The sequence below is a fragment of the Hoplias malabaricus genome, chromosome 2 (genome assembly GCF_029633855.1).
Source record: "Hoplias malabaricus isolate fHopMal1 chromosome 2, fHopMal1.hap1, whole genome shotgun sequence".
Lineage (NCBI taxonomy): Eukaryota > Metazoa > Chordata > Actinopteri > Characiformes > Erythrinidae > Hoplias > Hoplias malabaricus.
The window spans coordinates 26,695,575-26,708,977 of record NC_089801.1 but is presented as its reverse complement, the minus strand read 5'-3'; the positions used below and the strand labels follow the sequence as shown (position 1 = coordinate 26,708,977).

The 13,403-nt window shown below is 37.4% G+C and overlaps 1 protein-coding gene across 1 annotated transcript; it reads right to left on the bottom strand.

Moving 5' to 3' along the window:
* Window positions 1–236: 236 nt before the first annotated feature.
* On the bottom strand, window positions 237–12,416 carry ndor1 (NADPH dependent diflavin oxidoreductase 1). Its single transcript, XM_066660059.1, has 15 exons — window positions 12,300–12,416; window positions 11,403–11,556; window positions 10,882–10,959; window positions 10,150–10,247; window positions 9,797–9,895; window positions 9,446–9,547; window positions 8,153–8,356; window positions 7,516–7,643; window positions 6,375–6,592; window positions 5,153–5,260; window positions 4,878–4,992; window positions 3,075–3,221; window positions 2,522–2,640; window positions 2,018–2,112; window positions 237–840 (listed from the first exon to the last, which is right to left on the bottom strand). The coding sequence occupies exons 2-15, from the start codon at window positions 11,535–11,537 to the stop codon at window positions 696–698; spliced, it is 1,791 nt and encodes a 596-aa protein (XP_066516156.1). The 5' UTR covers window positions 11,538–11,556; window positions 12,300–12,416; the 3' UTR covers window positions 237–695.
* Window positions 12,417–13,403: the final 987 nt, after the last annotated feature.

Sequence of the window (13,403 nt, the reverse complement as noted above, 5' to 3'; positions counted from 1 at the left end):
CATGAGGAAAAACAAAATATGTTTACTTTTTAAAGAATAAAATGTTTTTTGTAAACACCACCTTTAAAATGTGGCCCCCGGGGTAAATGAGAATATTAGGACATGTAGAATATTACTCCTTTAAGCCGATATCTGCTTAGAATTGCATTAGTCTGTATATACCTAAAAACACAAGTAAAATTGTGTTTTTAATACACTTGAGAGAGGAAAAAAATACAAGATTCAGCACAATTATTATCATAGTTTATTCATAGCTCATTTCAGTGCAATGTGTGCATATTTAAATATGATTCGCACTACTTGGCCTTTTGTCATGTTTGGGTGTGAAATAATACATGTTTGACATAAATGGAAAAACTACTAAAGGTTGATAGGTCTAAATATGAAACAGCTTGGTTTCAAATTATTCTAATAAAAAGCAAATCATAAAGGCTCACAGCTTGGCACCAGTTGGAATGAAGTATATTAAAATATATTACAGAATGCAGAATTGTTGGTCCTTATCTGTAATATTGTACATGTAGATATGCATGGTTAAGGTAAATGCAAATTGGGGGACATCTGATGGCTGGAAATGTACATGAAACCTATAACTAAAGTAAAGAAGCATATGTACTATCTTCAGCTGCATAGCAACATTACAAGTTTGACTTGGGCTTTAAGAATTAAATATTAAGTAAGCACAAGGAAGTAAATCAAGACCAGGTCTCGCTTTGGAAACGACCAGCTTTCTCCATGGCATCCAACATTTCCTGAGCTTGGCTCTCTGTCATACATCCCTCTTTTTGGAAAACCTCTTTCAGTGCATCACATACACTTGAAGGCATCTGCTTGGAATTTCTGTGCAAAAGATGTACATATTTAAGCTGTATATAAATGCAGACAGTGTTAAGATATCTTTTTTGGTAGCTTGTGTTAAAATGTCTCCAAAAATGCAAATGTTAGAATTAATAAATGGAAAATTAGCCATTAGTGTGAGAGCTAAATGAAGGACCTCTGTCACACAAATGAGTCAGAGATGCATATTCACAATATCATCCTGAAAACATTATGAAAAGAAAATTCTATACTTCTACATACACTATTTTGCCAAAAGTATTCACTGCTTCTACAAATATTTGTGAAAGTATGGGTCGCTCTCAGGTGCTCAGTGAATTCCACTGTACTGTGATAGGATGCCACACGTGCAACAAGTCCAATTATGTAATTTTCACTGTACTAAATATTCTAAACTGTCAGTGGTATTATAACAAAGTGGAAGCGACTGGGAAAGACAGTAACTCAGCTACTTTAAATTACAGAGCTGGGTCAGTGGATGCTGAGGCACATTGCATATGTCTGGAAGTCCGATGGACAAGTCTGGGTTTGGCAGTTGCCAGGAGAACGGTACTTGTCTGACTGTATTGTACCAAGTGAAGGGGGTGTAATTGTGTGGGGTTGTTTTTCAGGAGTTGGGCCCTGTAGTTCAAGTGAAAGGAACTCTTAATGCTTTATTGGAGAATTTCATGCTCCCAACTTTGTGGGAACAGTTTGGGGATGGCCCCTTCCTGTCCCAACATGACTGTGCACCAGTGCACAAAGCAAGGTTCATAAAGACACTCAGACAAGCTAGTCTGGTGTGGAAGAACTTGACTGGCCTGCTCAGAGTCCTGGCCTCAACCTAGTAGAACATCTTTGAGAAGAATTAGAGCAGAGACTGCGAGCCAGGCCTCGTCCAACACCAGTGTCTGACCTCACAAATGCGCTTCTGGAAGAATGGTCACAAAAAATCCCGTAAACACAAAGCCCGCTGCTAAATCTTGTGGAAAGCCTTCCCAGAAGAGTTGAAGCTATTATAACTGCAAAGGGTGGGCCGACATCATATTAAACCCTATGGACTAACAATGGGATGTCATATGCTTGAAAAGGCAGATGAGTGAATACTTTCGGGTAAATACATAAATGTATCAGTGGCATTTCTGGAAAATCTAAACCAGATATTACTAAATCTTTGAAGGCAATCCTGGGCCACACCTACCCTGCAATGTAGAAGACTGCATTCTTGTTTGCGATCAGGTCCCATAATAGTTTGGCTTGCTGCTTTACTCTATGCTGAACATAAATTTTTTCGTCCTGAAAAAATAAAAACATTAAAAAAAATAATTATTAATATATTTACTAATTTAAAAAAAATAAATATAACTTTTCCAGTTACTTCTCATGTCAAAGAATTTGTCTTATGTCAAGAAATTAATTTGGTTACTTCCAGCAATTCAAAAATACCTTATTTCACCTGCTAATTTTTTTTTATTAATAAAAAACCAATCCCCCATTTTCTCCTGAATGTATTAGAGATTCTGTAATAAAAACTGCAACGATGGCCAGCCCAATATGTGGGTTACTTTTGTGCTGGTTTTAATGCTGAAAATGAATTATGGCTTATTTAAATGCTGCTAATTCAGTTCTGGTGTCCCCAAATCCCCATTTCCAATGACACAGAATGTGGTATTTACCATATCAGTGTTTTCTAGGCCCTACTGACCTGATCTCTGGAGAAGGCTGTGAATAGGGTCAAGTGACCAGCCTGAATATTTTCCTCCCACTCTGTGTGAAAATAGAAGTCTTTGGCTTTGGAGCGGCAGCCAAAAAACAATACATTAGCTGAGACATGGGGGGGAAAAATGGAAAACAATTCAGTATTCAGTCTCCAAAATCTGATTGGCTGAGCCACTCTCCAACATGTTCAAATACACAAGGATCACATCAGTTGAAAACTACATCCTTTACTGTTACATATTCCTGTGGAACCTTAGCCCTTTGGCTAAAATCTCACTAAAGGTGGCCCATGAAAACGTGTGAACCCTTTAGTATTTCTGCATGTGATGTAAACTTGAACAGGTTTTCCTTAGAAGTCTTCCTTAGAAGTCCTTAAAGTAGATAGAAAGAAACGAAGCAAACAAATGAGAAATTGAGGAAAATATATATTACATATGTGAGTGGCAAAAGTATGTTTTTAATAAATGGGATGACAGTCTGGTATACACATACACAAACACACAAAACTTCAAAATTGACAGCTATGGCACAACACTTACCAGTTTTATCTTGAGCAATTCTCTCCTGTATGGCAGCTCTGAATGGAGCAACACCTGTACCAGGCCCAACCATTATAGCAGGTGTGTCAAGGTCCTGGGGAAACTTTAGGCTACCCTTCTTGACCCATAATGGTACATAGATCTCACCTTAAAAACACAATTTAGAATAATATTTTTTTAAAGGAAAGACAAAAAATATTTCAACCTCATACAAAGTACAGCTGGAGCTTCAAAAACTAATGCAAATGACACATTTCTTTCTTGTTCATTATTTCCACCTAATTACAACTCCTTATTGTGACCACTTTGTAGTTCTACAATTATGCTTTGATTGCCCCTTGTCACCCTGTTCTTCAATGTTCAGTCATCCCACAGATGGCCACCACAGAACAGGTATGATCTTCACGATAGATAATTCTCAGCGCTGCAGTGATTGATGTTGTGGTGGTGTTTGTGTGTGTTGTCCTGCTATTAAGTGTATCAGACAAAGCAGTGTCCACTGATGAAGGATGACCAACACAAATTGTGCAGCAATAGATGAGCCACTGTCTCAGACTTTACATCTACAAAGTGGACCAACAAGATAGGTGTGTCTAAAAGAGTGAACAGAGCACTACCAAGTATGGTCCACCACCTAAATTATACCTGCTCTGTGGATTCACATTTGAAGAGCAAGGTGAAGGGGGGAAAACAAAGTATGCAGAGATGGACTTCAGTTTGTGATTGGAGAACAACATGGCCTTCGTGTAGGGTCAATGGAGCTGAGAGAAAGGACAATGAATGTAGAAACAAAGAGGTGGTCAATGTTATGGTTGATCTGTGGATCTCCCCAGTTCCACTCAATAGCAAGCAAGGGCTCCCGACCCACTAACCTGAGAGGGTTACATGCTTCCTCTGAGACACGTAAAGCCAGCCTCCATCTCTTTGCGAGCTTTAGCCAACTCATTCTCTTTGGACAGCTTAATGCACTGGAGGAGAATGGCAACTGCCCAGATCTGTCACATCAGCCAGCAGATACCTGAGCTGGCCAGTACGTTCTATTGTGTGATGGGATGGAGGGGGGGCGTCTTACCCACAAGACAGCAAGGCCAGCAATCTCACAAAGGTAGGGCCAACTCTTATTTAAGATGGCTGTTCATATTCTATACATACATTGTATGTTCAAAAGTTAGTAATTAATTAATTCAGCTTGTGTAAGGTACACAGATGGACACAGATAATTAATTGTTCAACACTTAGTGCTAAATGTTGGCTAGAGGGGTATAATTTATTGGTCTGCAGAATAGTGGAAGTGCATTCTCTGGAAAGACTGAGCACCATCCAGTACCACTGGGATTTGTTGTAGTGTCTTTTATATTCCAAAACAAATCATAAAACCTTAATAGCTGACCTCACTAGTCTTGTGGCTGAATACCATCCAATCCTCAATAAATCCTCCTGTATAAAGCCCTTACAAAATAAGAGTCTGTTACATAAATTAAAACAATTAAAAGCCTTTAATTTCAAAGCCAATTTTAAATGATTATGTGGCCACAAAATGTTTGCAATATACTGTCATTTTGTACATTTTTATACATGACAGTATGTTGACCCGTGTCATTCATCTCTTATACTAATAAGGATTGTTTGAGGATTATTTGGTAGCATCATTTTTATGAATGATTATTAGTGAAGTATAATCTTAAATGTGTTAAACACCTTTGGATCACTGCTGAAGCACAAAACCTTGCATTAACCTGCTTGCAATCTATGCATGCATTGTGAATAACTTTTTATTCAGGAGTACAATGTAAGAGTGATTACCCTGAGAGGGGTCTAAGGATGCCAGCCAGGAGGAGCACAGGCCTTTACGTGGCTTATGAAGTCTGGTTTTATACCTCACCACAGCTACTAAGATCTGGAGCCGGTTAGGGTGTGCCTGGGGATGTTTAGGTGGGAATTAAACATATTACACACTCAGTGAAAACAGTACTCCAGCTTTTTTGTAAGTTATTGAACATGAGTAATACATAACTGGAATATTATTTTAAAAATTGAGCCATTGCAGATTGTTGATACAATGTTAAAACATGCTTTACCAGCAGAGAAGATGCTATGGAGAAGGAGCGAGGCTGAATTTCAGGGAACAAATCTAGAAGATAGTTTACATCGAGATTAGCCGTAGTATGAGGGAAGTCGGCCAGAACCTAATGGAAAGAAACAGTAATTAAAGATGAGGGAATACTGGTATATGTTATTTTAAGGTTTGTAATCATCATCATCATCATTTCATCATCATTTTCTTCTCCGCTTCTCCATTTCAGGGTCGTGGTAGGTTTGTAATCTTCCATTTCAAAGCACCTCTAAGAATTTCTGGAGCTAGCCATTTTTCAATGGAAAATCTGATTATCATCTTCAATCTCCTAATTATAAGGTATTATTTGAAATGAAATATATATGAATATATATACAAATTGAAACAAAATATTTATGGCATAGGCAAGACAGAACAAGAGACTTCTTTTACAAGCTCATACCCAAAACCACACTCTAGCTAAATAATTAACACATCTTTCTGTTTCAGAAATTGCTAAGAGATGCTAAATCATAATTTCGTTTTTTTTTTCAACATGTAACTGAGAACATACATGTTTATACAAGATTTTTATGCAAGATAGAAAATAAATGTAGTTGTTTAGTTAAAAAAAAATATGATGTTGAATGATTGCTTTTTTTTCCAAATATATTACAGGTAAAAAATAATTAACAAATCACTACTTTCTTTTTTACATGCTTTTACCATACTGTTCCAACACTGGGGCTGTACATAAATGTCCAGTCAAACATGACCCAAAGCAATCATACACTGGCTTATAGTAGTCGCAACAAATTTCCATAGGTCCAGTGCTGTTGCTTACACAATGAGGACGATTTTGACATTGGACAGTCACTGGTTCAACCAGATAAGATACTTTTTTAGGCTTTCTTCTTAATCACCCACAACCCTCTCACTGGTGCGCTGCTAGTCCATGCATAACACTCTTTCTGCTTATGTCAGTAACATAATTTAAATTGTAAGTTATGTAAGAACTCTGGATAAGAATGTCTGCCAAATATCATAAATGTAAGTGTAACATTCCAGAATTGAAGTTGAACCAACATGTTGAATCGTCAACCCATTCTGAACAGGAAAGTACAGTGTGATAATCAAAAGTTTTCTAATTAATTTCTCATTGTGCACAGACACTTTTACACCACTACTGGCTCCTGAATTTATCAGCAAAGACCTGTTAACACTAACGGTCTTCAGAAAGCACTCACCTCCAGGGCTGTGCGGCGTGGTCTATTGCAGTAGCTGTGCAGATCATCCTGACCCTGTGCTGAGCTAAACTCGGCTAGTTTCTCTCTCTCCAGTTCATTAGTGGCAAAGGTGGTGAGCAGTTCGAAGAAGGAGCGGCGAGGAACAGCAGCAATGTCCAAATATTGCTCTATTAGATACTTGACTGAACAGGGCTGAGGCAGGCGCACGGGAACTGGAGCTGAGGGAGGAGGGGTTAAGACACATTACATATGCTCACACTGTAATATTCTGTTGGCTGTAGATTCAAATGCACACGATTAAATACCTCTGGTCAAATAGCAGATTTTGCTCATTTAAAAGGCAACAACATTCCCTACAGGAAACATAAATGTTGTACTTCTGCAAATTTTAGCCTTTCTATTTATTTGTGTTTAAACTATAGCAACTAAATACAACAAAAAGGTTCAAATCTGCTCATATGAGTTTAGCTCAGTCTTGTAATTTTGCTACAATCAAGTTTGAAATTAGTTAATATTTTTCACGAAATACCAAAATGTCTATGAGGGTCTATGGGTCTATGAGGTTTGCAAATCATTGAATTCTGTTTTATTTACATTTTACACAGGATCCCAACTATCTTGGAATTGGGGTTGAAAATTAGGAGATATATAGAAAAGACGGAATATGAGACTGCTCCAATTTCTGTTACATACATAGTTAAACCATTGAAGGATAACTAGCTTAAATAATATTTGACATAGTGCATGCTAAAATTTTCTAGTCACATCATTTAAATCGGAAAATCAACAGAACAATTTATGGCAAAAAAACTGTTCATTCACTTTACCAAATACATATCATCTGCCAGTCTTCCTGACAGAGATCTGTTCCAGAGCTCTGTAATATAGGAAGCTATATAGGTAATATTCAAGGACAGTGTCTATATTATTAACCCAGTTAAAGAAATAAATTCCCCAATTTACGAAAATGGGTTTCAATTAAATTGTAAAATAAGAAAATGTAATTCATTTTTTACTTGTAACTGTTATGTCTCTTACTGGTCACTCCTCTCAGTGCTTACCCTTCCAAACATTTCCCTTGCAGCATCAGCCCCACTGTAATCCCTGTATATACAACAATGCACAGATTACATGCACATACCTCTGCTGCCATCACTTGGGGTAAGTATAAAGTAGCGTTCAGTGTCCAGTCTTAGTAGCTGACAAAACTGCTCCACATCATCTATAGAATTGCACGGTCTGAACATTACAACATCACCTGCACTGTACCTGTCAAACACACAGTAGGTATATGAAATTAACTTTATTATCAAACATATGTACAGTACACAGACAATGGGAAAATAAGTCATAAAAACATGTTGACCCATCAAAATGTGGGTCTCAATACACATCCACACGCAATAAGCACCCACGCTAAAATAATAAGAATGAATAATTTTAGGAGGTCAATTTTACCATCAAAATGTAGCAAAGTATATTAATTAAAATGTTATTAATATATTTTTCTATTCCGTGTGACTCGATGCACAGAATCTAATACGATGCACAGAATCTAATAACTTTGTAGGCTCTCCATGAATCACCTTATGCTCCATGGAGAGAGTGCCTCACACTAAGGAGGCCATCTTTATAATAGGTTTAGTTAGAAATCTCTTGACACATTAAGGGGCACTATGTGACAACATAATATCTTTTGCATAACATAAAGAATGATTGAAGAAAATAACTGAGTGGTGCTTGAACGTGTTTAAATCTTCATTATTATTGCTACTCACTGGATGTTTGAGCCTGTGATGTCAAACTCGATATGTCTCACACTCTGAAAATGAGCAGGGTCTGTCACTCTCTGATTGGACACCAATCTTGCCAGAAAGGGTCGACTGGCAGAGGGTAAGGCCTGGTTGTCAGGTGGCAGTGGTTTTGTGAGCGGCTTCTCTGTCATGTCATCCAAGAAGTGTAAAACATAGCGAGGAGGAAGCCTGTGTAAATTATACACACAGTCAAACTGTCAAAAATGTGCACCAATATCAACATTTATTCATGTAACCTAAGGTAAATTAGCACTGATGTTCCATTTTTCAGCATAAAAACTGGCATTATGGTATATATATATATATATATATATATATATATATATATATATATATATATATATATATGGTTTCAGACAGCAAATCCATGTATAAAATTCAGAAAAATAATCTGATATTTACTCTTTTGATCATATGTCGGTTGAGTGGGGAAAAGTTTCTTTTACAAGGAGTTTTATACATAATATTCATACATGAAAAAGCAGCTCAAAGTGTTGACAATAAAATTAACAACAAAAGTGTATATCTAAAACGGTAAAGTTTTGCAGTTAAGAACAGCTGCTAGTCAATAAAAACAGCTGCTAATCCACACCAGTTTTTGTCTTTGCGTACAGTATAACGTTGTACTTCTGTGAAGCAGTTTCAATAAGTGAGGATACTATTTCCATCTGCCAAGAACCAGGCATAAACAAAATATTTTATTTTCGCTTTTGCATAAAACCCTTTATAATAAAAGTCTTGCTGGTCAGAGCTACAACATTAAAATATATATATTTAGGCATAAAACACATGCCGGGACATCAGCTGTGTCATAGAGGCACAGATATAAACAAAAAGCTTGTGGACTTGTAACAATTCTAGGCCCACTCATTCTCATGCTGATGTTATAAGGACGGTCTCAGCCCAGACTGCTTTTTAAATTAGAATCCCTATATATTTTCATTAGGAAACAGCAAGGGCAGCACGCAAAATGTGAAAGAATAACACTGCTAGTCATGGCCATTTTAGTGTCAGGTGTTAGTCCTTTTAAAACAACAACTCATCTGAAAGTTAAATATAGCATTGTGTGGGTAGGCAGAGTTTTGACAGTTACCACTACTTCACTACTCTCTTGTGTCATGGAGATCAGGGCACGTAATTAAAATGTAATGTCAACAAAAAAATTTAAACTATCTATAAAAAAGCTGAGAAGAATCAAGATAGCCCTACGACTATCACCTATGCTTTGCATTGAGATGTTAGTGCTTTAGAACTCACGGCTCTTCCTCTGGAAGTGGGCTTAATCCTGCAGGCGGAGGATACAGAGACAGAACTTTCTCCCAAAATGAAATTAGCCATGGGTCAATCACACCATCTGGCCTAAAAGATATAAAACAAACAATATACTGATTACATATTTATATGTTCCTGTGGAAAGGAAAAAGCAAATACACTAAAAAATCCTATTAAACTCAGCAGCCCTTTCTATCATGCTCCATATATCAAGAAACGTATCATGGTATGTAAAGAAAAACCATTATGATCATTGTCATGTATTAGATCTACTGCAGCAGTTTAGTCGCTGACCTCAACTGAAGAGTAAGTATCGGTGATACCAAAGATTCTTACCCTAAATCATGCTGGTCATCCGCTAGTCCAACAGGGAGCAGGGCATTAGCACCAAGCTGCAGCAAACGCTTACAGAGTTTCTTTGCCACGAAGTTGAACCTTAAAAAAAGTGAGTTATCAGAACATAACATTCAAACACTAATTAATTTGGAATGTGAATGTAATAACATACATACAAACATAACAGGTTTTACAAGACAAAAAGGAATTTAGTAATTTTTAATGTGGTTGGTTTGTTTATGCTTTATTTAAAATCCAAAAATATGAGGCCTTTGCAACTGAATATCTTGCTAATGGTGTCAGAAAATATCAGTACAGACCAATGCCAAGATTACTTTCCTGGAAAATCTTACTTTGGGTAAGAGGAGTCCCCCAGGCCCAGAACTGCACAGTCCAGGCGACAAAGAGACCCAGCAGGCAAAGACTTTCTGAATAGAAACCTCCAGAAATTCTGCAAGACAGCCACAGACTTACAATGAATATATTCTAATTTTTTTACATTTATTTTGTGGATTTTATTTATGAGAAAATAGTCATTTTTGTCTTTAACTGACACAAACACAAATGCCATGGACCTGGGAGATCTAGCAAATGCAATTTTACAATAAAAGTGCATTACTTCAGTTATATTTGTCACCTAAGTGAGGTTACTGAAATGTGTCTCACCAATAAGTAAATAATGACCTTCAGTCTAACAGCCAGTTTCATAAAGTGGAGTTAAGCTTTAGAGAGCGTAACAATATCAGACTGTTTTAACATCAATTTCTGCATACGCAGAACAAAATTCTAATAAAATAATAATATATTATTAAATAATTATAACTGTTATTAATGTGGCATATTATACCTCTTTCCACAAGTTAAGACAGTTCCCTGGGTTCTAAATGAAATGTTTGTTTCCCCTTCTGATGTCAGAATGATGTCATTACTGAGCAAGTGTAAATACGGGTACACAGTAAATTTACCCGTGCTAAATCAACAATTTACTGTGTACCTGGGACTTCACCACTGCGACAAAACAGATTGTTTCAAAACGTAGTGTCCATATATCCATAACAAACTGTTAACATAACATTCCCTTATACCTTCATGTTGTCTGGAGGGTCACCCTGCCCTGTAGTGGCACAAACAAACACCACAAGAGACTCTGAGATCAGGTTTGCCTGAAACACAAGCACACAGAGACACACTTGAGCATCAAAAATTCAAACCTGTAAATCCAAATAACAATGCAACAGCTGATATGCATTAAGGTATTAAAGCCAATCAAACTTTTTGAACAATAGACATTTTCTCTATAGTCTATGCAACTGTTTTGTTAATTCTTCAAAACTGCATCTGTTCATCTGCTTCTATCATGACCACACTGGACAGCTCAATGCACTTAGAGAAGAAATGTATATTAGTTAGCTAAAATATTAGCTAATAGACAACTATATTGCCTGGCATCACTGTCTGTAAATGGGAGAGAAGTAGGGCACCGAGGTTAGACTCTTCAATCCCCAGAAAGGCTAACAATTAGGAAGTTGCATTAGTCAGAACTCCACAATTTTCTAAATTGAATTCATAGACTACTATCGTTTAAAGATTCATATACGGTACTGACTACATTGTAACTGTCCAGAGCCTGCACCACGACTTCCATTCGCCTCCTCTGAGCTTGCCGTCCAATTCTCTCTGCTGCGTCCTGGGCTGTGCCTGTCTGACTCCCATATAAAACCAGAAGCGTATTGGTTGACATTCTGTCACACAGGGCAGCTCTGTAATAAGAGGTAGAAACTGATGAGAAAAACAAACAATAATACAGTCTGACAGTTAACAGCACAGACACAGCATTCAAAACCTCATATAATAAGGTAGGCTGCATTAAACATGGGTGGCACACTAGTGCAACAGGTAGTGTCGCTGTCACACAGCTCCAGGGTCCTGGGGTTGTGGGTTCGAGCCCTGCTCAGGGTGACCATCTGTGAGGTGTGTTCTCCTCATGTCCACTGGGGTTTCCTCTGGGTGGTCTGGTTTCCTCCCACGGTCCAAAAACATACGTTTTTAGGTGGATTGGCGATTCAAAAGTGTCTATAAGTGTGAATGTGTGAGTGTGTATCGTCCTGTGAAGGATTGGCGCCCCCTCCAGGGTGTGTTCCCACCCATATGAGCCAATAACAAAGGAGGTGATCCTGTCTCTCAGCTACTTGATCTGGCTCGTTTGTTTGACGGTTTACCAAATAGTAGTGGAGTATACATTTCCTAATATTGCGGTACCGTGAAAGCTAACACTCTTCCTTTCTTTCTTTCTCTCTCTCTCTCTCTCTCTCTCTCTCTCTCTCTCTCTCTGTCTCCTCACACACACACACGGTTTGAAAACATGGTTTAAGTTAACTTTATCAATGTGACTGGAAACAAAACACTTGTCAGTGTAACAGCTACTCTCATTTTTTCACATATAATCAAGAATTCAAATCTCGAGGACCATATATCTGTGAATAGCTGAAAAATAACAGCCTACCTTGTCCATAGACTAGACCAGAGTTAGATCACAGGTAGCAGCACTCAAACATACAATAACCACATGACCCAACCTCCCTCCGCACCGCGGGTACGTCCCGATAGTGGAACCCTCGCTCCCTACTCTCTAATCCCTACGTTGAATAATGGCAGACGCTCAATAAAAATGCGACGCCGGTAACAAAATTACAGCTTTTGGGATTTATTACGTTTTTATGTATCATTTCTTAAACTGGGAGGATTCTAAAGGCATTTCAGTTTTAACAAACTAACTCGAAATATATACTGAACACCGTAGAACATCAGCAGACAGTATGAGGAAGAAAATTGGAGACATACTCTCAGTGTTGGATACTTTTAAAACACGAATTCAGTTCAACAGGACAATGTTTGACAAATTTACAATCAAATAAAAAATATTTTTGTCATGGTAAAGGGCATATGTGTGTATATATATATATATATATATATATATATATATATATATATATATATATATATATATATATATATATATATATTTAAGTGTTGAATATATTTCTACGTTCTTGGGCTTAAATAAGACCCAAGAATGGAACTCCCAGGGATGTCCCGTGGCAGGTAAAAAATTGTTAACACAGATTGGAGTGCATCAAACGAAATGGGACATATCCGCTCTCCGGCTGAAACAGAGAGTTTATTAAAGGGAGACTGTCAACTCCCTATTCGGGAAACGCTAGAGGGCGCGCTTTAGTAAGTCTTATTTGAATGGGAGGTAATTAAGCTAAACGGCTAAAAACGTGGAACAAACAGTTCCTTAACCCTAATGCCAAAAATGGAATGTAATTTTCAGAAATTACAAGGATGTATCGCTGTATGAATGTCGAAGAAAAGGGACCAAAGTTCTTTCTTTATTCTACAGCATATAGCACTAGATATTTTGTGACAAGCCGTTGGCATTAGTACTGAGGAGACTGTAATGAAATCCAACTGGAGTTGGAAAGCGTTAAAATATTACTATAGTGTTAAATATGTTTTGCTGGCCTACTATGTGGGAAAAAACGAGCATTTTCTGTACAAATGTTTAACTATTTAAGCTTAACTTTCCACAAAGGCTCAACATGTC

Excerpts from the sequence above, each read along its gene's own strand:
- ndor1 (XM_066660059.1), bottom strand. The coding sequence starts at position 11,537 with ATGTCAACCAATACGCTTCTGGTTTTATATGGGAGTCAGACAGGCACA. Across the intron at positions 9,896-10,149 it reads GGGGACTCCTCTTACCCAAA|GTTCAACTTCGTGGCAAAGA; the intron begins GTAAGATTTTCC and ends ACTTTTTTTAAG. Across the intron at positions 7,644-8,152 it reads ATCACAGGCTCAAACATCCA|GTACAGTGCAGGTGATGTTG; the intron begins GTGAGTAGCAAT and ends TGTGTTTGACAG.